The following is a 24,188-nucleotide window of genomic DNA, read 5'->3' as shown; positions in this document are numbered from 1 at the left end:
GAGGACAGCGTTATATCGGGGTAGAGGTGTACCTGTAAAATAGGGTTAATAATACTTAAGCTTTTCAAAAGCACTAAAGTGCCTTAGGTGCTGCCTACATCCCATTGACACCTTTTGGCACCCCTGATTGACTTTCATGACCCCCACAACCCACTCGCTGAGAAACACTGGTATAGATAGAATGGCCCAAATTCGCTCTGCTACATGCTGTTGTAATTTTGTGGGAATAATATGTCCGTTCAGAGAAGAAAGTCCTGACTGTGTAGTTAGAATATAAAGTTAGAAATCAAAGATGTGGACAACCAAATAAAAATAATCAGAAGACTCAAAATAAGGTATGATGATGATGATGTAAATTACTTTTCTTAGTCTTACAAATGTTGTAACTAAATAAAATTCTAGATAAACTTAGTCCTGCCTTGAATGCAGGGGACTGGACTAGAAGACCTCTCAAGGTCCCTTCCAGTCCTTTGATTCTATGGTTCTATGAAAAACAGCATTATCCAGTGATTCAATCAAGTCAAACATCATAACATGAATAGCGAACCCTAATCATGCCACTTGGTTAGAAATATTTCTTGTGATTTCACTGAGCAGTCGTGTCTGCAATTTACCCTAACAAAACTTACATAAACCATCATAGCACTCCTGAGAGTTATCTGATACTCCTAGACCCAAATTAACTTTACTGACTTAAATTGTAAAATTGTAAATCTTTTAATTATTGTTTGATTGCCCACACTTTTGATTACTAACTCTACACAGCATTCCTCCCAGCCATGCCTCCATTTCTGAAGGCCATATTATTTCCAGGAATTACAGTATTGTGATATTGGCTGTTACACGCTGGCTGATGCTGGGAAAATCTTCCTGACAAAACCAGGGTGCAGAATACATAAATGCCAATCTCCACAGTGATAGGAAGGGGAGTTAAGTATTTCAGCCTTAGACTATCTCCAGCCCCCAACTGCCCAATTCCCAGATAAGGACCCCCAAATTTTCTCCAGTTTATGCCTTCAGTCCTAGCAACTTTCCATTACAACCACTAGTCTTCTAGCTGAAGAAGACTGACAGGCTTTGCAAAGAATCCCATTCAATACCTTTATTTAATAAGGCAGATTGGTCACTGTTCATCAGTAAGGCAATCCCTCCTCTGTCCTTGTCCTCAAATCACCCCTGGACATAGCCTATCACTGGGTTTAATCAGCTTTCAGTACTGCCAGTAAACATCTTCATTTTGAACAAACCGCAATTGGTGCTAGCGTTTGCCTAATTGCTATACTGCCTTGTGACCACAAAGAATCCTGAGGAATGGAATGAAATCACCTTTCCCACTGCTTCAATGAAAAGGAATGCAGAATCTTTAAAATATGTTGTACTTAAGGGGGGGGTGGGAATCAAGCCACAAGAAAAGTCCATGATCAGAGCTTACCGACTTGTATGAGAATTGCAATGCATGAACCAGCTGCGGTTGTTGTCAACATACATGGCCCACGCCTTGTCGTCCTTTCCTAGCATCATGTCCTTGACCACATTAATTCTGGCAATTCCAAAAGCCGGATCTGGATGGTTATCATAACGATCCACATGCAGTTCCCAGTAATGTACTCCCTTGGAGAAGGCCGCTGTGCCCAGAACAACACGATCGTCATAACTACTACAAGTGGCAGTCTGGTTGTCATTCGATAGGACTATGTCCCGATGGGCTGAAGAGGGGTCAAAGGTGAACCAGGCCACTGTGCAGGAAGAATAAAGGCAGCTCAATAGCAGGAAAGGATGCAATAAAATTTAATTGTGCTTTATTTTAAGCACGTTTCTGCCCTCCTAAATTCCCACCATACTTTCAAGTGGAGAAGATATTCTTTCCTTGTTCTAAACTAGTCTGTTTCAGCTCAGAGATGACTGCATTTCAGTCAGAGGAGAAAAGTAAGAATGCTTTATGTCATTTACATAATCAGTAAAATTTGCAATGCATTTTTCAATCTATTTGGATGAAAGGTGCTATATAACTGTAAACCAGCCAATGTGTTTTGTCCTATCTGGGTCTGTCTTTTGGGATGTAAGCTCCCTGAAGAAGTGTCTCTGTTTGGGTCTGGTACATTGTTGAGCAAATTACTGCTGCACAAATAAGAGAGAAAAATAATTTGGCTCTGGACTTGCCGAAAGTCTGGGGTTGTTCAGATATGGGATTTGGTTCAGGCCTGTCTCTACTGGAATTACTGTTTCATTGTGTGTCCAAGCTCATCATAACTGGGTTTCACTTCATTTAAAAAAAATTCTTTACATCTAAATATTTTATACTGACATATTTTGACAACACTATATAAATACAGAGCATGATTATGGTATTTGCTTCAGGATTAATTTACATTATTATTAATCAAGATTAACTTCTTGTGATGCCCATATGGATGTCAAGTGTAATTAGATGGGAACACAGCATGAATTACCACCCAAGTCTTATCAAACACTCTTGTGAAATTAGTATCAGTAGTGAAGAAAACACTGAAACACCAAAGACACAGAGAGAGAGGTGGAGACGAGGAGTGGCATATAGATATTCACAGTGTGTAGTGTAAATGACTATGTACTCTAGAGCAGAGGTTCCCAAAGAGGGCGATACTGCCCCCTGGGGGGCGCTGGAACGATCCAGGGGGGCAGTAGTAACCTCGGGTGCAATTGGGGGGCGTTGAATAAAAATAAGGGGGCGGTGGAAGCATAAAGAAAGAAGAGAATATAAGAAAATTTTGAAAAACCGTTCGTACATGTTTCATCTGCTGTGTAACATAGAGTTAAAGTTGTAGTGATTACTTTATTTTCCAAATAAATTCACAAATTATAACTGATCAGTTGTCAAGTCCACCAACAGCTCTTAACAAGCAAGTGTTGGCAGGCGAGCGTGTCGCGCATTGTCGGGAAGTCCAGCATGCATCGGCAGGAATATGTGCGTGTAATGACTTGTTTACAATACGATACTATAAATAGGCGACATGTATGAAATCTAATTTAGATTGTTTCTGAATTGTGTAAAAAGCAGTTAACAATAGTGCAATAAGTATTTAAAAATTTTTATTCATATTCGATACCTTCGATCTTTACGGATTACGGATCACATACAAAGCAAATTGTATTATTGTTGTTTCAATAAAACAGCAATTTACACGTGAGTATTTTTATACATTTTTGTACATATCTACCGTACGGTTCTGTGTCTCTAGTGCTTACTAATAATAAAATCGTAGCAGGCTTGTGTCGGTACAGTCCTATTTGAAGTGTATAGTCAATATATTTGTCATATTTTTTATTACAATATTAACGAAAACAGGGGAATGAAATCGTAAAAAAACTGTTAACTATAACATTTATTTATATCTATCGAATCATCCGTGTTAATTGGTAAATAAGGCGTGTGTTAATAAGGAACAATTATTTAAATAAGGGCAAACTAAATTAAAACTATTAACTGATTTTTAATTGCATATTGATTATTTTTTAAATTAATTATTTCTTGATAAATTTAGTTTGATATTTGACAATTTAATATCAAATACATATATCTATTGTTGAGCAAAGAACAAAACCCAGTTTATTAGTTTCATTAGTATTTTAGTTTGGTTGTCTTTTGCCGTATTACGCAAAAACCGCTGTATACCAGATGTCGTGGGCGATATTCTAATAACACATCTTTCTTTACTATATTGTAGGATGTAGGTAGAAATATAGATACATAAAAGAACGCAAATTTGTCACTGCATCTTTCTGTTTGTTCACTTAAAGAAGGTAGATTTCCAGGGGGGCGCTGAGTAATTTTTTTTCTGAAAAGGGGGGCGCTGAGTAATTTTTTTTCTGAAAAGGGGGCGGTAGGCCAAATAAGTTTGGGAACCTCTGCTCTAGAGCAAACACGATTTTAATTAAACCTAAAGCCTGGACAGGCAAATGCACTTGTATCATTTGAAACCTGGAGAGTTGCCAATAACTAAAACATGCCAAGAGTCTAAAGAGCTGGATTTTATTTTTCTTTTATCATTTTTGAGTATTTGGGGCAGGGGAAAGGCCAGGGCTAGATGGAGAACCTCAGAGACTGCAGGCTTGATTTTCAATGAGGGCACAACATAGCCGCCGGCTACGTGCAGCTACAGTTGCACAAGTTCTTTCCCAGCACTAAATCCTGTGCATGTACCCAACTGACCCTAACTGTGTGTGCAAGTGGTAGACTCCACAAACCTGCACACACATACTACTGCTGGAAAGTGTGCACATGGAAATCACATGTACACTCACCAAGGCCAAGGTCTGCTAAAGGGGATCTGATATCTTCTATTTATCCACAGAAGGAGCAGCAGGAGTATGGGCATCCCCGTCCTGTCCCACTAACGTACATCAGTCCTGTTCTGGAGTCACAGCATATAGGGCTGAGAGGGAAGCTCAGTCTCTAGGCACGTTCAGTCCTGGGGCCCCCTCATTAAAACTCATAATGCCAAGTATAGTGGTGGCTGTGATGGAACGTGAATACCTGGCTGCTAGAAACCAGAGCTCTTTATTTTTTAATGATCTAAAACAAACTCACCGTCAGATGTCTGTAAAACAACTGTCTTGCTATAAGGGCCAACTCCTGATGAATTAAAAGCTTTGACTCTTGCATTGTAGGTACTGTTGAAATGAAGGCCATCAATTGTGCATAGGGTCTCCTTGCCAACATACACTTCCTGAGCATTCAAAAAGACAGGAACAAAGCTCACCAACTTCTTCCCAACAGAGGGTCTCACAGTCAGACTTTTAAACATAAGCTAAAAGTAAATATTGTTCAATGTTTAGGTGAATTTAGAATTTACATTATTATAGTAAGGATACTTACGTCCAGTGAGGCTCAACATGGAGAAGAGAAGTCAAGAAAAAAGGGTGGAGGCAGCAAGAATGAGACAAAGATTAAAAAGGGAAGTCTAAAATGTATAGTTTTGTTATTTCAAGAGGGCTGTCTCAATCCTCCTATGGGTATTGTTAATATACAGCAATGTAGTTTTGGAGCCTAGATCCAAACCATGAATACAAGGTCTGAAGAGGCTTATTTCTGAAGATAAAAAGAGCTTTGTATGTATCATTTGGCTATCCAACAAGTAAGGGGGTGGAGGGAATGTGATAAATGGCTGCAAAGATCTGACTGGTACAAACACCAAGCAGGATGAGTCGTCATTTGGGGCACAAAGGGGATGGCCAGGAGTAATGGGATGAAATTACGAAAGAGAAAAATCTAAGCAAAATATAAGTGAGATCTGTCAGGCAAAGGAAGCGTCTATAGGGATGAAGAAGAAGCCACATTTTTAATTAGAGACTGGATAAAGCATTAGACAATCTCCAATAGGTGAAATTCTTTAATTTTTTGTTTTATTTTTTGGAAATTTTGCATTAGTTCATGTCATCCTACCCCAGGAAAAGTGGAAGCCCTGGGGTGGGGTGGGGTCCTGCCCTAGGGGGCAGTAATGGAGAGTGAGCCTGCCCCACACTCACCCCTCAGTGGTAGCTCTTATCCCGGGGGGATGGGCCCAGCTCCCTACTCCAGGTGTTGTTACCTGTCCCATGGGGTTGCAGCACTGCTCAAGCTTGACTCAGCAACTCCTCCATCACCATGATGAAGAGGCGGCTGGGCCAAACTTGAGCAGCGCTGCAACCCTGTGGGCCAGGTCGCAACGCCCAGAGCAGGGATCCAGGCCCAGACCTGTGGGATAGGCGACACCACTGGAGAGTGTGCTTTTAATTTTATAACTTTGTATACAATCTTTTTTGTTTTATTTTGTGTTATTTCACATTTGTGAAAAACACAGGGTTCTAGAAATAATCCTGCATTGGCAGGACGATGGAATACATGACTATTCTTCCACATCCAATGGCTATGATACTGTGAACTACTTAGATTTATAGTAGCTAATGCCCTAACACAGAGCTTAAGGCCCAGATTCAGCGCAGCACTTGTGTCCTAATTCTGTAACGCACTTAAGAACCTGAGTAGTCCCACTGAAGTCAGTGAGCCTTAAGTAGACATTTAAGTCCATTGCTGAATAGAGAAGGGATTACTTGTGCTTTCAGTAACACAATAAAGGGTCTAAGGCCTTGACTTCTCCTCCAGTCTTTTGATCAGAGACATAAACGTTATTGTGAAGTGCTTTCATTTAGCCCCATATTATAAAATACATTTTGTGTGAGCTAAATTGTGATTTTTGGACAATTCTTGCTTTCTTGTAGGTTTTTTACAATTGTTTACTGACTGTTTGTGCTCATTCGGATTATGGCACTTTGCAGTGATATGAACTAAAGCCTTTTTTTAAATCCACAGGCCAGATGCTGATAAAGTCTTTGGGGAAATCCAGTTGGCATTATTGATTTAGATATCAAATATCACATACAAAATGTAGGCATATTTCTATTGGAATGGCATTTTCTGAGAAGCAGGCACTTTGTTTTAAAACAGTTAAAGCAGATGGTATTTATATCACAGCAGTGCAAACAAAATTATCCTTTTAGCGGCATCTCAAAAATTGGGATCTTTTTTGGCATATTCTAAATCCACAACTTTGAAATTTTGGGATTCACAAAATCTATCAGAAAGATAGATCTGAATGTGTCCTTGCTTATAAGAAAAGGCTGTACTGACCTGACATCTTATAAATTATTTATTCTGGGGATGAAATTTGTTTTTATTTATTTAGATTTAAATGCTAATTTTAAACAATGCCTAACAAAGACTCTAGGAGCCCTAACACATCATTAATAATACAATAAACTCCCAGAATCATTAAAGTATTAGATAAGTTAAAAAAAGAACTAGATAAGTTCATGGAGGATAGGTCCATCAGTGGCTATTAGCCAGGATGGGCAGGGATGGTGTCCCTAGCCTCTGTTTGCCAGAAGCTGGGAATGGGTGATGGGATGGATCACTTGACAATTACCTGTTCTGATCATTCCCTCTGGGGCACCTGGCATTGGCCACTGTCAGAAGACAGGATACTGGGCTAGATGGACCTTTGGTCTGACCCAGTATGGCCGTTCTTAAAGTAATCATTTCAACAGGCACTCAGCCATATACCTCCAGAAACTTCCTTCTATCCTTTCTTTGTTGTGGGAAGCACGCCCTCAACCCTCTCCAAAACCCTAGCAAACAGATGGCTTTTACAGCATGCCCAGAAGGCCACCTGATTTGGGATATTTCAGATCAAGGAGATGGGGGAGCAAGTTCCCAGAGTCCTGTAGCCCACACAGAGAACCACCCTGCCAGCCACTCTCTCTATTTTATAATGAGGGGAATTCTACTCAGGCACCCTTGCTAACCACAACTGTGACACTATGTCACAGGGAAAGAGAAGATCCCTCAGGTAGGCCAGTCTCAGGTCAGAACCATCACCTAAACTCCACCCAGAGACCAATGGCCAGTCAGTGCAGATCCCAGAGCACTGGTGTCATGCGTTCCCAGCATGATGACTTGCTCAGTAAGCGATTTGCTGTGTTCTGCACCAGCTTCAAGTCGCTGAATGGTTTTATGGTGCAGCCCCAGATAGAGCACATTGCAATTGTCTAATCTTGAGATAACAAAAGACTAGATAACGGTGGCAAGGTCCACATCTGAGAGGAAACACTGCAGCCTCCAAGCCAGATGCAGATGATAAAAAGCTGGTTGGGTCACTTCTATAATAGGACTGTCAAGCAGAAGCAGGGGTTGTAGATCACCTCTACATTGCAAAAATTAGTAACTAATGGCAGACATACTCTTTCAAAGGGACTCATATAACCTCTGCCATTTACTGCTGCTTCCCCCAGCCCACCATCACCACTTCAGTCTTGTCCGAGTTGAGCTTCAGCCACTCACCCTCTTCCGTGACCTTAGAAAGGATTTTGAGAACCTCAGATAAAAGCCAAATTTACTCAGAAAACCGTGAATAATAGAATGATTGCATTTCTTGACCTGGGTCATTGTTTGCTGGTGCAGTGGACAGTGAAATCTGCAAAGGAACCTCTCCAATTCCTGGGCCATTTATACAATGGGTTCAACCCCAGCACATTAGAGCAACCTTGGGGCTTCTCTATTCCACTCCAGTTTATTATATCCTGCAAGGGGCTATCAGCCAGCTGAGTACCGCAGTAGTGCCCTGAAATTCCACCTTTCACCCTCACAAGCCCTCTGTCCCAGAGTCCGCAGGAGGGCAGCACAGAAACTGACTACGCTAGTTAGAGACACCTCCATGCAAGGAGAATCCTCATCTGGGACGATCCAGCAGCTTTTTGGCCTCATTGCACTGCAGAAGCAGGAATGAATTAGAGAATCTGCCCTCCTACATCCATGTCCTTATGGAAGATTAACAATAACACAGAGAGAACCCAAATAAATGCTGAATGAAGTCCTCACTCGGAATTGGCCGCCATCTCCATCATCAAGTTCCAAGATATACCCTTCCACTGGATTGTGGGTAAAGGGTGGCATCCTCCAGGCCAGTGTCACACTGTTGTTTCGGGTACAACACTTCTCCAGCTGCAGTAACGGGACTGGTGGCACTGTAATGGGAACTGAGTACAGATTAGTGTAATTCTGTCCTTACCCATCAGACTCTGTTGTCAGCAATACGATGATCCATCATTTCCCTCACCTCCTTTTTAATCCCCCCCATTCTGCAAAGTAGCCAAAGTTACTTGGGGATAGAGCTGGTCAGAAAATATGTTTTCCCCATGGAAAACTTCAATTTTTCACCAAAAATTCTATACCAAAAAATGCATCTGAAAACTGAAAAAAATTCAGCCGATACCAAAATATTTAGGACAAAAAATAAAATTTTGATTTAGAAAATGCTGCCACAGTGCCTCATGGAAATTGTAGTTCAGGCACCACAGACATCCATTCTCCTCAGTAGGACAGACTCCCTGGCAGAATACATCACCCATGATGCACAACAGTCTCCCCTCTTAAAGAGAGGAAGTGGGGCATGGGGTGAAGGGGGAGAGTGTCTCATGCCATCGTGCATCATGGGCCTTATAGTGTGGCCTCGGAGCTCAGTCCATAGAAAAGACTGGAGATATGAAACAACCCAACTTCAACATCCATGAGGCATTGTGGCAGCCTACCCAAATTGAAATATTTCTGTATGGGGTTATTTTGTTTTTCAAGGAAAAATTGAAATTTCTCACAGAAAGCAAATTTCACAAAATGTTTTGTGTCATCAAAAACCCAATTTTTTGTTTAAAAAAAGTTTCAGGAGAAACGTAGGGATACTATTAAAGAAAAATTGTTTCATTTGAATCTTTTATCTGAATCACTGTGTTCAGGTAGAAAAAGGTGATTTTTACATTACAGGAGTCTGATGTTGGCTTCATCCATTTGGAAACTATAAAAGTGAAAGTGACATTGTGGATAAGGGTATTGTCGGTACTGACTGGGCCAGGAAAATGTTACTGTACCATTGACTGGGCTGATAGTTCAAAAATAAAAATAAGCAAAGTGGAACATTCAGCCATGTTTCCGTGAGGAGGGATCATGTATGTTATCTGTCTATGCCACTAAACTCAATTTACCTCTCTTGTCTAGCGTCACAGCATCTTTCCATTCTCCTTTCACTGGAATTAGTCAGCAAGAATCCTAATTTAGGGTGAATTTCACACTTGTACAGAAGACTAATGCAAGGCTTATGCACCACTTAAATCCCAGGGCTTTATTGGGGTATAGTGGCGTGGAGGCCTTGGACTGGCCTTCTGCATGGGGCTGAATTTTACTATTAGGGCTCAGTTCTGCAAAGTGCTGGGTGCTTCCTGCAAGATGCTGAGCACTTTCAGCAAGGGGTGGATGTAGCCTCCTGGGTGCACTATACTGAACTGCTGAGGAAGTAGTAACGGCTAGCAGTAGCACTCTCCACCCTAGCATCACTACCCTAATCCTGGCCTGGGGAGGAGGAGAGGCCCAGGGAGGTGTGGGGGCTGAAGAGCAAGCCTGCCCCTCACTCATATCACAGTGGCAGCTCCAGTCCCGTGGGTCTGGGTCCAGCTCCATACTCTGGGTGTTGTGACCTGGAGCTGGTACTACAGAGCCCAGAAGAATGAGTGTGGCTGACAGCTTTTAAAACAAACTATTAAAGGTGACCCCTCCCCCAAGTTGTTACATTTTTTGCCTCTTTATGATATTTAAAGAAGACTTGAAAGTATATAATAAATAAAAATCTGCTTGTTTTTTTTACATTAGAGCTTGGGTCTTGTCTTCCCTGGAAGATGATATGGTAATTGGAGTACTAGTGAAATTGTGATATCACAACAGTCAAGAAATTCAATGCTTTGTAATTAGGAGGTGAAGGGAGTTTTAGTTGGACTGTTTAAAACTTCAGGGTTTTTTTTGTTTTTTCTTGTTAACACAGATGTAATGTCAGTGAGTAATGAACGAGTTGGAGAAAAGATGTCTTTGTTAAAGAGTCACACTCCTGCCACTTTAGTTAAAATGCGATGTTCACAATACACATCCAGTGAGACACCCGCCCCCCCAGAGCCCCTTCACAAAACAAGGGGAAGATCAGATTCCTGATATTTCTAAGGTTTAAATCTAAGCAAAAAAAATCCCAAAACTTTAAAAGAAAGTTTTCAAGTTTTATCCACCATAAAGAAGTGAAAAAAGCCACAAGCCCAATTAAAAAAAAAATCCTTTGAAGGTCACCTTGAAGCCTTAAACAAGTAGTAATGCCATCTAGTTTTGCTATGTACTGTTAAATAGGTGAGACACAATTCTCACTCCTCCCTCCCCCCGACCCTTTTGGCCCAGGACACCTAGACTTCAATGTATATAACTCATATCTTTTGAGGCAAAGACTTGGGGATCTGCTGTGTTATATCCCAGAAGTGGATGCACTTCAGAATTTGTGAAGTGATCCTTGTGCACCTCCAACCTACCACACATGGACGTTGTGAAACTTAGGGCCATACTATTCTGGAGCACTGCATGGCCACACAGTGCAGCAAAGGGGAGTAAGACCCACAACTTACCTCTCTACCCCTAACTAGGCCCCTGCACGGTCTCCCTGGATTTTGGGTCCAAGCATATAGGAGTAAGCAGTTGCTGCATGCCTGCTGCTAATCTCCTCCTCCCACCCCATGTAGGTAGGTGAGTAGTAAGTAGGAATGGGCAGAGCTTTGGCTCCACTCCCAACCCGAGCTGGCCTGGGTGGAGGGAGCAATGTCCTATGGATAAGAGCCAGTAGCAGATTGCCAGTCTCCTGGAGCAAAGGGGGAAGGGGAAGGAATTGTGCCTCTCTGTCTACAAATACATGAAAGGGAGGCGAATTATTTAGGGCAGTACATTGGGCTGTACCTAAGAGCAATAACACACACTTTAAAAAAGGTAAATGCAGGCTAAGTATCGGGGGGTGGGGTGGGGAGAGAGGAGAACACTTAGCTGTTAAATTACAGACCTGTCCCATCGCTTGTGCCATTTAATACTGTAGAAAGCACTAAAAAAAAATGCTGCCTTGGCAAGGAGATGGAGCAGATAACCAAACACGTTTTTTCCATCTCTAAATGCTCTAAATGATGCAGGCAGGACATCCTTTGGGTACTAGATCAACACTGTGTCACTGATGTCTCATGGCATGTTAGAAGCTTAGCACACACAATTCAACTCATCCCATAGCCCCTCCCTCTGTAGGGACAGAGCTGGATGTTCAAAGATTCTATTCTGCTGTTTGTCAACCTGACCAGCGAGCTGTACAATGACTTTTCCCCTAGACTAGTCAGTAGAGGGATTATATTCAGCAAGACAACAGTACAATGAGAGATTCTGTAAACTTTAGGTCCCCCTAAATTAAATAAACAGAGATAAAACTAGGGATGAAGCCACTCTTTTGGATTTTCCAAATACCAAATTATTTCTTTGTGATGAGTCTGAGTTGTGAGAGACTTGTCAAGTTGGGGGGTGGGGGGAAAGGAGGGAGTCCCCATAGGAAGATGTGAGTGGGATGATCATGAGGGCTGGGTAGGGATGACAGGAGGGAGGTATACTCCTGGGGGAGGAGAACCAGACAGGTTGATATTTGGAGCCATCAGGGTGGAAAGAGGTGGTTGGTTTTTAAAGCTGTGTCAGGCTGGCAGAGAAGACCGCAGTGGGTGTGAGTCTTTCTAAACCAGGGTTAGATATTGGACAGGAGCTACAGCAGAGGCAGTGTGAGTATGAGGGTTATCTCTGGATCACGCCACCTGGCAAGAAGCAGGTGGAGTGGATGAAAGGGAATGGGGAAAAGATGGGCCGCCACATGCCAAAAGTGATTTTAAGCATTTGTATCCATTCTTCCTTTTGCAACAAACGAACAAACAAAAAAACACTAATCCCATCACTATTCCAGCATTTAAGAACAAATCAAACCTGGATTAGATCTCTGTCCATGTCTTTAGTGAAAACAGAGAGGATGTGATGTACAGACACAGCTAGTCATGGAGAAGGGTAGGGATTTCAGTCCATGGCAATCAGAAAATATAATGGAGGGAAGAGGACAGAGCTGAAGGAAAGAAATGTGGGCTAAATCAAAATGCCACCAAATATTAGAAACTGTGCATGTCTTTCAGTGGATCAACATATCTCCTGGAGTGTTGAGGTATTGCTAACAGGCTAGCAAAGCGTCACTCCTGTCACTCATCGTTACAGTACCACACTTGTGCTTTCTGTGCAGTAAATCTGCAACTGATTCCATTTCTCAATGTTAAAGAAACTCTGCCTGATCATTATTTACCGAGATTAGTTTTGGATCTGAGGCTTATCCTTAGACCACCAGTAAGATATATGCACAAGTCACCACCAGGGCTAATTTAATACAATCTGATTTCATTTTCATTATGCTTTGTCTAACGCAGTGAATCAGTGTTTGTTTATGAGCAGGCATTCACCTCCCACTGACCTGTGCAAGCTCAGTGATGTTGAATGAGGTGAGGCCAGAGGTTTGAAAAAAGATTTCAGAAATTCAGACATCAACAAGTGCTGATGACAATATTCCATTCCTCTTGGGTGAAGTTACCCCTCGCAGTTCTCCCCTTCCTCCCGTCCCACCTCTCAGCTTCCCTATTTAAACATGGACAACTTCCTCCAGTTTCCAATCTTCAGATACCAGGGTGAAAATAAACATATAGGAAAAAACAACTTGCAGTTAAAAGGGTCAGTCTGGAACTTTTTCCCTTGGGACTGTACCCAATCTCCCATTGTGGTTTAGCTCTGAAAGTCATTAAAGCGCATTCTGAATCTGCTGTTGGCAGACCAAACAACATAGAGAGTTGGTAGAATTTCCATATGACACCAAAACAGTTGGCAAAGATTGATTGCTATCTGAGGCAATGTGGTGAATGGGACTGGAAAAAGAGGAGCTGGTTTCAGGAGGGGCATATATTTTTGTGAGACTACCGGTTCAGGAATGCAAGCCTAGGGTTGCTCTGTATTTAGCTTATGGATAAATAGCAAAGCCTCAACATGTTATGCTGGTTTCCCAGTTATTTATAAAGCTCTGTTTCTTACCACTCTGGTTTTTGGCTACTGAAACATGGCCACCTATTTTGAAATAATTACTTCCATTTCTACATGCAGGGCCATCTGGATAGGGGGCTCTTCAGATTCTCAATATGTGAATGAGATGATAGTGTAAAGTTGGTTTTAAATGTTTTAGGCACTAAGGAATCAGTGGGAAAGGGAGAGACTTTACAGAAGGAATGAGCGTCCACGTTACCACCAGCTTGCTGACACAGAAAAGTTTTTTGGGACAAGACAACACATACTGGGGCAGGCTGGACACGGACAAATGTCAGGAATACAAAGGTACCTTTCCATCTGGTATGGAATGGAAATGAACTGGGGAAGAAAAGGGTTGAGATCACAAAAATAAAGCCCAGTAAATACCAACATGTCTATACGTCAATCACAGGGTGTGGCTGCAGCTCAAGTGCACATACTTGAACTAGCTTTAATCTAGCTAGCTTGGGACCTGGAGAGCCTGCAGCAGGGTGCATTTCAGTGCTGGCTACCACTGTCAGTCCTTATCCAGGGTGCAGTGTGGGCTTCTTCAGCCCATGTTGAGGAGTACGCTGCACAGATTCACTGCTCAGAACCCGAGGTAGCTAGATTATAGCTAGCTTGGGTATGTCTACTTGAGCTGAGTCACACCCCGTGATTGCAGTATAAACATACCCTATAAGGTTAAATAGAAATAAGCACACAGCCAAAAATGGTATTTATTTATATATGTCTCTCTATATGTCAAACAATTCCTATCTTCCTGTGATTGTACATTTATTTAGAATTAGAATATGGCTTGTACTACTTGATCACACAGCATAAGGGGAAGTAAGAGCCTTCCCTATGCCCCTGAAAGGGCTAGCTGGTCCTTGGGTACAGGTCCCAAGGAGAAAGCAGGTGCTACATGTCCACTATTCCCCACCAATGCAGGTGGGCAGAGAATGGGCACAACCTTGGTTCTACCCTCCAAATGCACACGTGAGTGGAGGTGACATGGCCTAGGGCGGGAGGGAAGAGAGAGTGATTTTCTGCAGGTTGTAAATTAAAAAAATGATGAATGTCTGGAAGCCAATAATCTAAGGTGTTCCCATCTCAGGTACTCTGTGGGTTGCTTAGCTATTTGGAATGCATGAGTGGCTTAGTTAAATTCATTATTAGTTGTTCAGGGGAGACTATTAAACCACTATTAAATTTACATTGATTAAAACACCAGTCTAAGTTGACAACTGACACCTCTGCAGATGACACTCAGAGAGGCTTTCTCACTTACATTTTAAATCTCATGCCTTGTGCTCTCGCTTCTATTTTTCTTGCTGTTAAATTTTAAAAGGGGCAATTTACTGATGTTTTTAGAGTGGCTTCATTAATATAACCCATTTATGCTGAGATGCAATCCCCTCTCAAAGAGCTTATTTTGGCCTTTAACTATTTATCTGAATTCAACGATTTCCATTGTTTCTCCAAGGATTTATCTGTCAAATTAGCCACTCTGTTCGCATTAGCTTGCGCATGTTTCAGTTCAGAACTAAGCCTACAGAGAACAGATAAATTACTAGATGAACATGAATCCTCATGTGTATGGACTGCTCTTGTGGAATCAGAGAAAAACAAAATTATTTTCAACCCATCCAATACTTTCTGGTAGACTCTTCCGTGTCTTCCACATGTATCCTTAGGTCTGGATTCAAAGCCTATTGAAGTCAAAGGAAAAACTCCCATTGATCTCAATGGGCTTTAGATCAGGCCCCTACAGAATGTCTATCTGTCCATATACATCCAGTTTGGATGTGCCTGTCTCCCTGGTATCTAAGTTCCAAGCACAACATTTAAAATTGCATTACACTGTTTTTTGCAAATGGCACCTATTCCCTACCAGCTCCTACTTTCAGCCATTTTTAGCTTAACTTTCCCCCCCACCCTTCCTTTTGTTCTCCCTTCCCTGCCCACAGGAAACATCACCAGGCTGCTCTTCTGTCATTGTTATTGAGGGAGGCCTTGTACAAATGATGGGTTTTGCAATTTGTCCTATAGACAGTCAGGCTTGGGCTTATCCTGATCTTTGGTGTTAAGGAATTCCATAGCCAATGACCTTCCATGGTAATTTCTTGCCCATACCTCCAAAAGCTTTATCTTGGGCTCTGGCAACTGAGTAGAACTATCATAGTGGTTCTGCCTTACTGATGGCTTGTCTTCATTACTACACTAAATCGGTGCCGGTAGCATGTCTGATGAAGACACATTATGCTGATGGGAGAGCGCTCTCTCATTGACACCACCTAATTACGCCACCTCAACAAGAGGCAGAAGCTATGACACCGCTGTAAGTTGAGTTAAGTTGCATTACTCAGGGTAGTGTTTTTTTCACACCCTTGAGCAACGTAACTTACATCAACTTAAACGGTAGTGTAGACAAGCCCTGAGAGTAAGAAGTGACTCATTTGCCACTGATGATACTCTTGCTGACACGCTGGTAATTAGAGTTGGTTGAAAATTTTTCAATGAAACTGTTTTCTGTCAAAAAAAAAAAAAAAGTTGTTTTGTCAAAACCTAAAACGTTTTGTGGAAATGGATCAGTTTTGACAAAAGTTTGAAGGTGGGAGAAAGAGAGAGAGCACAAGCAAGTTCACTCAGAGTAGCCAATAGCATGGTGGTTAGGGCACTCATCTAGGATATGGAAGACTGGGATTCAAGTCAATGTCCTAATCACTGGGCTATATAGTCAGTCTTGTGCTTTCTCTCCTGTTGAAACTGTTCCACCTTGTATAAATCATTCAATATCAATTGCTCCAGAGTGATACTGACTATATAGCCCAGTGGGTAGGGCACTGACCCAGTTGTGACTCAGACAGAGCAGGGACTTGAACCTGAGTCTCCCACATCCCAGCCTATTGGCTCTTCAGGGCTGGCCTCTTGCCCATGTTTTCACAATAAAATTTTGAAACCTCAACATTGTCCATAAAAGGCAATTGTGGTTTTCCACCCAGCACTATCGGCAACTCATTTTTAATTAACTGTATTGAACTTGTTAATGCTACACAAAGGAGCTAAGTTGTTTTCAAGTTCATATTGTCAAGACACCAATGTCTTCACCACCTTCAAAACAGACAGATGGTCTTTGTCTGAAACTTTTATCTTTTCAAATCTTTAACTTCACCTAATTTCACTGTCTGAACTTGTCTGGGTCACTTGAGGTGAGGTTAAAGCACTCCTTGGTAAATTCATGTTTGATTAAGAGAAGACAAAAATAACTATCCATACATTGCAACTAGTTTCTCTTTCTCCCCACCTTCCTTCACCTCCCCCTCTACAGCACTGTTTCAAAGCAGACATGAAAAATAAAATAAAAATAAAATCACAAAAGCTCACCCCTACATTTCATCTGAATAAAATCCAGCTGGTGAATTGACTGTAGTAAAGGTTCACTATCCAGAGTCAGGTCAAATTCAGCTGATACTTTTGGTTCCAAGGCTCCTTTGACCCACTGTTCCTGAGACACCTGAACACGTTTGATTAAAGCATCTGAAATCTTAAAAAGAACATTAGGCTTTTAGTGAAACTGCAAATGCACAAATAGACCAGAATAAGTTAGAAGTGACAGACCTGAATGACTATGCTATATCATACAAGGTGACTGTGAGCCTCATGGCCTAATTGAAGCAGGGCACATGGTAATTTTGCTGTGAGTTCCATGTGTGTTGCATCTTCCCGTGTTGTCTTTTCAAAGCAAATCCCCTGTGAGAGTTGGAAAAGTTAGTTTTCTTTGAAAAGAAGCTTTTTGGAACAGGGCTGAGGATGTATCTTAACTGCCTGAGAGCCATACAGAAAGCGTTGTTTCCTCTCTGATCTACACAGCAGCTGTCTTGATGTCTCGTTTCATCTCCGTGAATTGAAGGGAGAAGATTTCTGACACTAGAAAGCTTTTTAATTTAGCAAAGTCTAGCAGACAGAAATTGAAGCTAGTTTCAATTCAAACTGGAAATAAGGTGCCCATTTTTAACAGTGAGGGGAATTAACCATTGGAACAGCTCTCCAAAGGATGAGGTTGATTCTCCATTAAATTAAGATTGGATGCCACTCTTAAAGCTCTGCTCTAGTTCAACCACAAGCTATTAGTGCTTGATGAATACTGCCAAGATAAGTATTGACCCCCTTCTGTTGGGTTTGTAATGGTAACCATGAAAAAATCGTATAATTTTCAGAAACAACTTAATAAATCCATATTGAATGGCAAACCAGAGAAAGTCAGAAGAAAGCATGTCAGTATGGGGATTTCATTATAATAGCTGAGCCTAAATGATCAGATAGTAACTCTTTACACTTGGCAAAGGGAGGAAGAAGACACCTGCTGGTCACCATGTTTTCTTTTGTAATTGACCCAGGATCATCCCCAAAATCCTTATTCAGCTATTATTTAGTTCTTGCGGAGGCAAAACTCCAATAGGCCAAATCCTGAGACAAGGAAACTGCAGATGTTCAGAACCTCTCAGAGTTTGGCACATAGCTTCAGTGAAGACTGAGGAAGGATTTCAGATTTAGCGCTATTAAAATACCATGGTGAATGGTAGTTTGGATCAAAGAAACTATTTAGACTTTTCCATGTGTTAATTTGGGGTCAGACTGTGCTATGGACTAATTGCCCATGTGGGGGTACCTGTAACCCCCATCCTTTATACCCCTACATGGGTTATCTGGGAGCAGAAGAAAGAATAAAACTGAGGTTTCTGATATCGGAGATAAAAATACTAGCCACTCAATCATATTACCTTTCAAGCAGAATGCACCAAATATGTGCTTTGGTTTTCCTGTCTCCAAACATTACATCATGTTTCTTTCCCAGAGTCAGGGATAGAACCAAGCATCCTCATCTCTAATATTAACTGCTATCTAATGAAGAGCTGTGTAATCCACTGTCAAGGCCACCTTTAGAGGCTGGTCCACAGAGAGAACAGTAATTACATCTGTAGTTCAAGTGGTAAAGGTCTGTGGCCAGGTATCTAGAACTCCAGGGTTCTATCCTGATGATGCCTCAGATTAGGGGACTTTATGGTTGCATGTGACAAGAATTTGATTTCACAGTTTTCATTTTTAAAAGTGGTTTAATTAATTCACATAGTGAGAAAATAATCCTTTAAACCAGCTGTTCTTAAACTTTAGCAACCCGAGGACCCCCATTTTGATTTAAAAGTTTTCACAGACCCCTCCCCCCCAAATCCTCTGCTCAACTCCAGGCCCTGCCCCCACTCCACCCCTTCCCCCAAGGACCCACCCTCTTCCCAGCCCCACTCCACTCCTGCTCCTCCTCTTCTCCACTTCTTTCCGCCCCCTCCCTCAAGCATGCCCCGTCCCTGCTCTTCCCCCTCCCTCCCAGCACCTCCTGCATGCCGCTGAACAGCTGTTCCCCTGCGTGCAGGAGGCACTGGGAGGGAGGGGGAGGAGTTGAACAGCAGGGCTGGTGGACCCCCTGGAGTACCTTCGCGGACCCCAGTTTGAGAAATGCTGCTTTAAATGAAGTCTCATAATCTAGAAAACATCATCATATATAAATTAGGTTTGACATGCAACAAGATAGGTGTTCCATATCTGCGTCAAAATTGGCACTCATTTTGCACTCACACACTTGGCAGGTTTGACAGTTGAGAGATATGGTGCCAGGAAGGGGACATATCAGGAGCAAGCTGGAGGCTTGGTCGTATCAATGGGGTAAGGTCTCTGGGCTGCTCTAATTAACTGACACTAGGACTGGGTTGGTGCAAAAATCAGGAAGCCATAACCAGTTCCCTGGTGGTCCCCATTCCACTGCAAAGAGAGCAGGCTGGACAAAGGAGAAAATTGATCTTCCATGTCCATTCAAATCTTGGCCTCTGCTTAAACTACCAACAAGAGTACCAATTATGTTGGAGTTTTTTTGGATGATGCAGACCCTTATCTATTGGGAAATGCATAGATGCCACCAAAATCATTTCATATTAGCCACCAAATTGTAATAATTTCTAGGTATTATATTGACAAGGACAGAATGTGAACCTGCAGCTGACAGACTCCATAGCCCATTTTCAAACCATTAAGCTAAACACTCCACCATAGCAAGTTTTACATTCCAGTATAATCTTTTTGTTTCTTCACAAGAGTAAAAAAGAAAATACCTGTAAAAAACCAGAGGGATCATTTTCTTTGATTACTTCCAGACAGTATTCCATAAGCCCTGTTGACTGACGTAGCTTCAGAGTACAGTGATTTATTTGGTCCCAAACAACCTGCAAATGAAAACCTCAGTACATTTATGATAAGCGTCTCAGCCTTCACTGAATCAAGTAAATTATTTCAGAAGCAGCAGCAGTGAATGGAAGAGAGTGTTAAAGCTATGTTTGTTTTAGCTGTCATATGGGTATTACCCCATCTGCATCAGCTACACTTCTTTGCTCTGTATTGTAAATACTGATAATTAGTTTGGCAAAATGTCATGTACAGGGAATCTCAATTATCAGAGCAGATTAAGCGTTGAATACCCAGGTCTGCTCATGGCTGAAGCAGTTAGGATCTAATGGGTGTAGAATTTGTTCACTGCATATGCAATCACACTTCCATTAAAATTTGAGTTTTTAATAACAAAATAATTTAAACCCAATATATTAAACAGGATAACTATGAGGACTACTGGTCCATCTATATTCTATCATTCCCTTCACAATTTACAGTAGACCCTTGTTCATCCAGAGGAAAAGAATAAGAAAGGCACATCTCATTTTTCTGCAATTTTGGACTTGTTTCTGCTCTCATCAGGAGTAAGTCCACTGCAGTCTATGGAGTTATTCAAGGCAAAAATGGTGTAAGTGAGAGGAGAATCAGGCCTTTTAGTGGGACACCATAAATTTAGGAAGTTGTGAGAGTGGGGTTCCCGGAACACCGAGCTGAAGCAGTCTGTCCATTCCCTCTACATTGTGTTAATCAGACAATAGAAAAAAATCTAAAATATTTGTAATGCACCCAGAACTTGTAATATCTTCAAATACAGAGCTATGAGCTGCATGAAATTTCACCACAAAGAACCCTACTAACCACCACTCCAATCAGCCAGTTACATTTTCTCTTTCCTTCCCTTTTCTCTTATTTCTCTTGAGAAGAGAGTTAAAGAGGATCTCAGGATGTCTCTCACAGACACTTGAGATTCTGAAGGTTTAAAAAAATGGACTAAATCCTGAAATTTTTATTCAGTCCTTTCCCGAACAAGATTGCTTCCACTTGGTCAAAACCAGAGAGGTAATGAGTGCTTGAACTGCCCGTTGATTTCAGTGGGATCAGTTGCGATTACTTAGCACCTGTCAGGATTTGACCCATAAACTTCAATAAGAGTATTGGCTAAAGTTTGAAGCACCAATTCAGCAAGTTACTTAAGCACATGCCTAACTTTAAACACATGAATAATTCCATTGAAGTCATGCTTATGTATCTTGTTAAACTGGGGCCTGAATAAGGACTTCAAGATCTGGTCAATGGGAATTTTAACTGAATAAGGGCTTCAGGACTTAGCCTAATGTGCATTAACTCTAGGCTAAAGAGACACTTCAATAGAAATATTTGTAGCCACACTCTCTGGAATGCTTGTAACTCATAATAGTTGTGCTCACCTTTAATTTGTGCTCACGCTCTTTGGTAACTTTTGTGAGCAGTTTTGCCTTTTGACGAGTTAATGCATCAACCAGGGCATCACACTGAGCAACCAGACAAGCTTCATAATCCAACCCGTTTTCCTAGAAGAAAGTGACAATCATATTCATCTATGCAAATGAACTTTTTACAGTAAAAGCTGTTATTTACCCAAACCAATATACACATTTTACATTTAGAAAATGTTTCCTTTCAAGAGTTTGGCATGTCATGTTTCCTTTGTGATTCCATTACATATTGCACTGTTAACAACTGCTGACTATAAAATGCCTTAAGGGACACTGTCAAGATGATCATGCTACAAAATTGATTTATTGTAACCCCTTAAAATACTAGCATTTTCCAGACAAATGAATGCGTGGGAGTCTCTATGTAGTCTTAAAATATTGTTCCAAATTCTGCTCTCAGTTACCTCACTGAAACTCCTCTGAAATCAGGGGGATTGCACCATAGTAACTTGAGCAGAATGGAGTCCACAGACTGATCCCAAGGGGAATAAACCAAGAATAAATATAATTCTTGAGACTGTGGTATATTGCCTCAAGATGAAGGTGGAGGGCAATATGAACAATGAAAGGAACAATTTTAACCTGAGCACTTTTTGTTTTGAGCTTCTTGTAGTTAGCACATGGTTACATCTTCCCTGGAAACATGAATTTGGTTAACCTTTTAAAAATAATACACTGTAGGTTTTAGTCACATAGCAGTAGAATTCACTTCTGTACAGAGGACCAGCAGAAGGCCTATGCAGCACTTTAATCAGAGCTTAAGTGGGATTTAAATAGCACTAGGCTTTGGGCTGGTCCTCTGCACACAGGTGAATTTCACTCCCATGGAATTCACAACATAAGACTGGTTTAAATGGAAGTCATCATACAAGCTAAGCAGCTACTCTTGAGGAGGGGAAGGAAGCCTTCATGCTCCTGTTTCCAGGAGACATTGGGCTGTCTAACCAGCTTCTCTCCAAATCCCAGTTCAGCACTTAAGCTTTAGTGTGCTTAACTTTAAGCACGTGCTTAGATCCTATTTAAATCAATGTCTCACTCTGTTTCCCCCTTGAATTATATTTTACTAATCTGATTTGTCCACTTGGCCAAAATTAGATTTGTCCTATTGCCTTCCTAAAGGTTGGAGGACAATTCTCTACATTTGATATAGTCACTGATATCCACTTCTAACAGGCTACTGTGGTAGTCAGTTTTCCCAGGACAAGTATAGCTGGCAAAGTTCTCCATTGTCTTCTGCTTAGAACCCCAATTCAGCAAAGCACTTCAGCATGTGCTTAACTTTAAGCTTAAATCCCACTGAATCAATAGAGAGTCTCAGGGAAGAACTCATCTGTCAACAGATATAAACACTGGTTCACCTCATGTGGGCATTTACACCTGTGCAAAGTGGGTGTGAAATACTACCAGTCTGATGGGGAGAGTTTTACATGCACTTCGCATTAGAGTAAATGACTCCAAAGTGAAAAGCAGTGGAAAATTAGGCCCAGTGATGATAGAGAGATAAAGTTACCAAAGGATTTACAGTATTTTTAAACCGTTAACCTATCCATTTCTCTGACAAGGTTCTCTTTGAAATCAGTTATTAAAACCACAAGTGTTACTTTTCCAGGATGAATTCCTGACTGATTTTAGGCTTTAAATATAAATCTATGAATGTGCACAATTTGCTGCCCCAGTATGTATGGGTTATACACACTGCTTTGTTTATGTTAGGGGCTACATGTATGTCTTTTTATCTCTGGAAAAAAATCAGTTTTAGAAAAAGATGGTTTGCCAATTTTAGTTCATTATTCTGGAGCCATTGCCAAGCTAAATTAGGTTTAAATAGGCATCTTGTCTTAAGATGCAAGTGCCGTCTCTTCTACAAAGTATCCCTACTTTGGGATAGCAATAAGCATTGGTGCCAAATCCCTCTATTCTTGATCTTCCCTGTTGACTTGATTCAAGTGACAGAAGGGACATCTAGATGGGAAAGGAAAATTAAATTGAGCTCTATAGTCAATGAGCCCAATTGTCTTCTTTCTTATACCCCTTTTGCACCAGTGTAAATCCATTGACTTTGACAGTTTCTCCTGATTTACACGAATGTTAGAGCAGCATCAAGCCTCTGCTCTCATTTACATTGCCGCAAATCAGGAATATCTCTACTGAAGTTATTGGAGTTACCTTACAGTAAAAATAGTGTAAGTGAGAGGAGAATCAGGCTCTGCATAGCTATCCCTTACACATGCACACATGTTACTTATGCCCACCTTTTTCCCTTTGTTTTGGCTTTTCTCTTCCCCTCTATTTATTTCAATCTACCTCCGTTTTTAGATTAAATTTTATTACCCTCATCCTCACACCCTAAGCAAGAGGTGGGCAAACTACAGCCCGCCGGCCACATCCGGCCCCTGAGCTCCTGGCCTAGTAGGCTAGCCTCTGGCCCCTCCCCTGCTGTTCCCCCTCTCCTGCAGCCTCAGCTCACTCCGCCGCTGGCGCAATGCTCTAGGTGGTGGGGCAGCAAGCTTCTGTGGCAGTGCAGCTGCAGAACCTGGCCTGACCCAGTGCTGTGCTGCGCAGTGGCAATGGCATGACTGGCTCCAGCCGGACAGTGCGGCTATAGCGCTGCCAGCCACCAGTGCTCCAGGCAGCGCGGTAAGGGGGAAGGGAGCAGGGGGTTGGATAGAGGGCAGGGGAGTTTGGGGGGGGTGGGCAGGGGCGGGGATAGGGGTCGGGGCAGTCAGACAGCGGGGAACAAGGGGGTTGAATGGGGGCAGGGGTCCCGGGGGGGCAGTCAGGGATGATAGGAGGGGTTGGATAGGGTGGCGGGGGGCAGTCAGGGGCAAGGGTTCCGGAGGCAGTCAGGGGACAGGGAGAAGGGATGGTTGGATGGGGGATCCCCGGGGGGGGCAGTCAAGAATGAGAGGAGGGGCTGAATGGGCCAGTGGGGGGCAGTCGGGCAGGGGTTCCCGGGGCAGTCAGGGGACAGACAGAAGGGGTGGTTCGATGGGGCAGAGGTCCCGGGGGGGGGG

General features: G+C 42.0%; 1 protein-coding gene across 3 annotated transcripts in view; it reads right to left on the bottom strand.

The window, feature by feature from the left end:
* Window positions 1-24,188, bottom strand: part of TRIM67 (tripartite motif containing 67) — a 49,697-nt gene that overhangs the window by 13,948 nt on the left and 11,561 nt on the right. For 2 of the 3 annotated variants that reach the window (XM_034765152.1, XM_034765151.1), the window contains exons 3-8: window positions 21,127-21,249; window positions 19,645-19,755; window positions 16,868-17,027; window positions 8,393-8,538; window positions 4,568-4,706; window positions 1,433-1,736 (exon numbers count right to left, since the gene is read on the bottom strand). In XM_034765152.1, coding sequence (XP_034621043.1) covers window positions 1,433-1,736; window positions 4,568-4,706; window positions 8,393-8,538; window positions 16,868-17,027; window positions 19,645-19,755; window positions 21,127-21,249 — 983 coding nt within the window. The remainder of the gene's footprint in view (window positions 1-1,432; window positions 1,737-4,567; window positions 4,707-8,392; window positions 8,539-16,867; window positions 17,028-19,644; window positions 19,756-21,126; window positions 21,250-24,188) is intronic. The other variant, XM_034765153.1, reaches the window with a different exon arrangement.

The sequence above is a fragment of the Trachemys scripta genome, chromosome 3 (genome assembly GCF_013100865.1).
Source record: "Trachemys scripta elegans isolate TJP31775 chromosome 3, CAS_Tse_1.0, whole genome shotgun sequence".
Classification (NCBI taxonomy): domain Eukaryota; kingdom Metazoa; phylum Chordata; order Testudines; family Emydidae; genus Trachemys; species Trachemys scripta.
The sequence above is the reverse complement of the archived record's forward strand: the minus strand, read 5'-3'. Positions and strand labels throughout refer to the sequence as shown.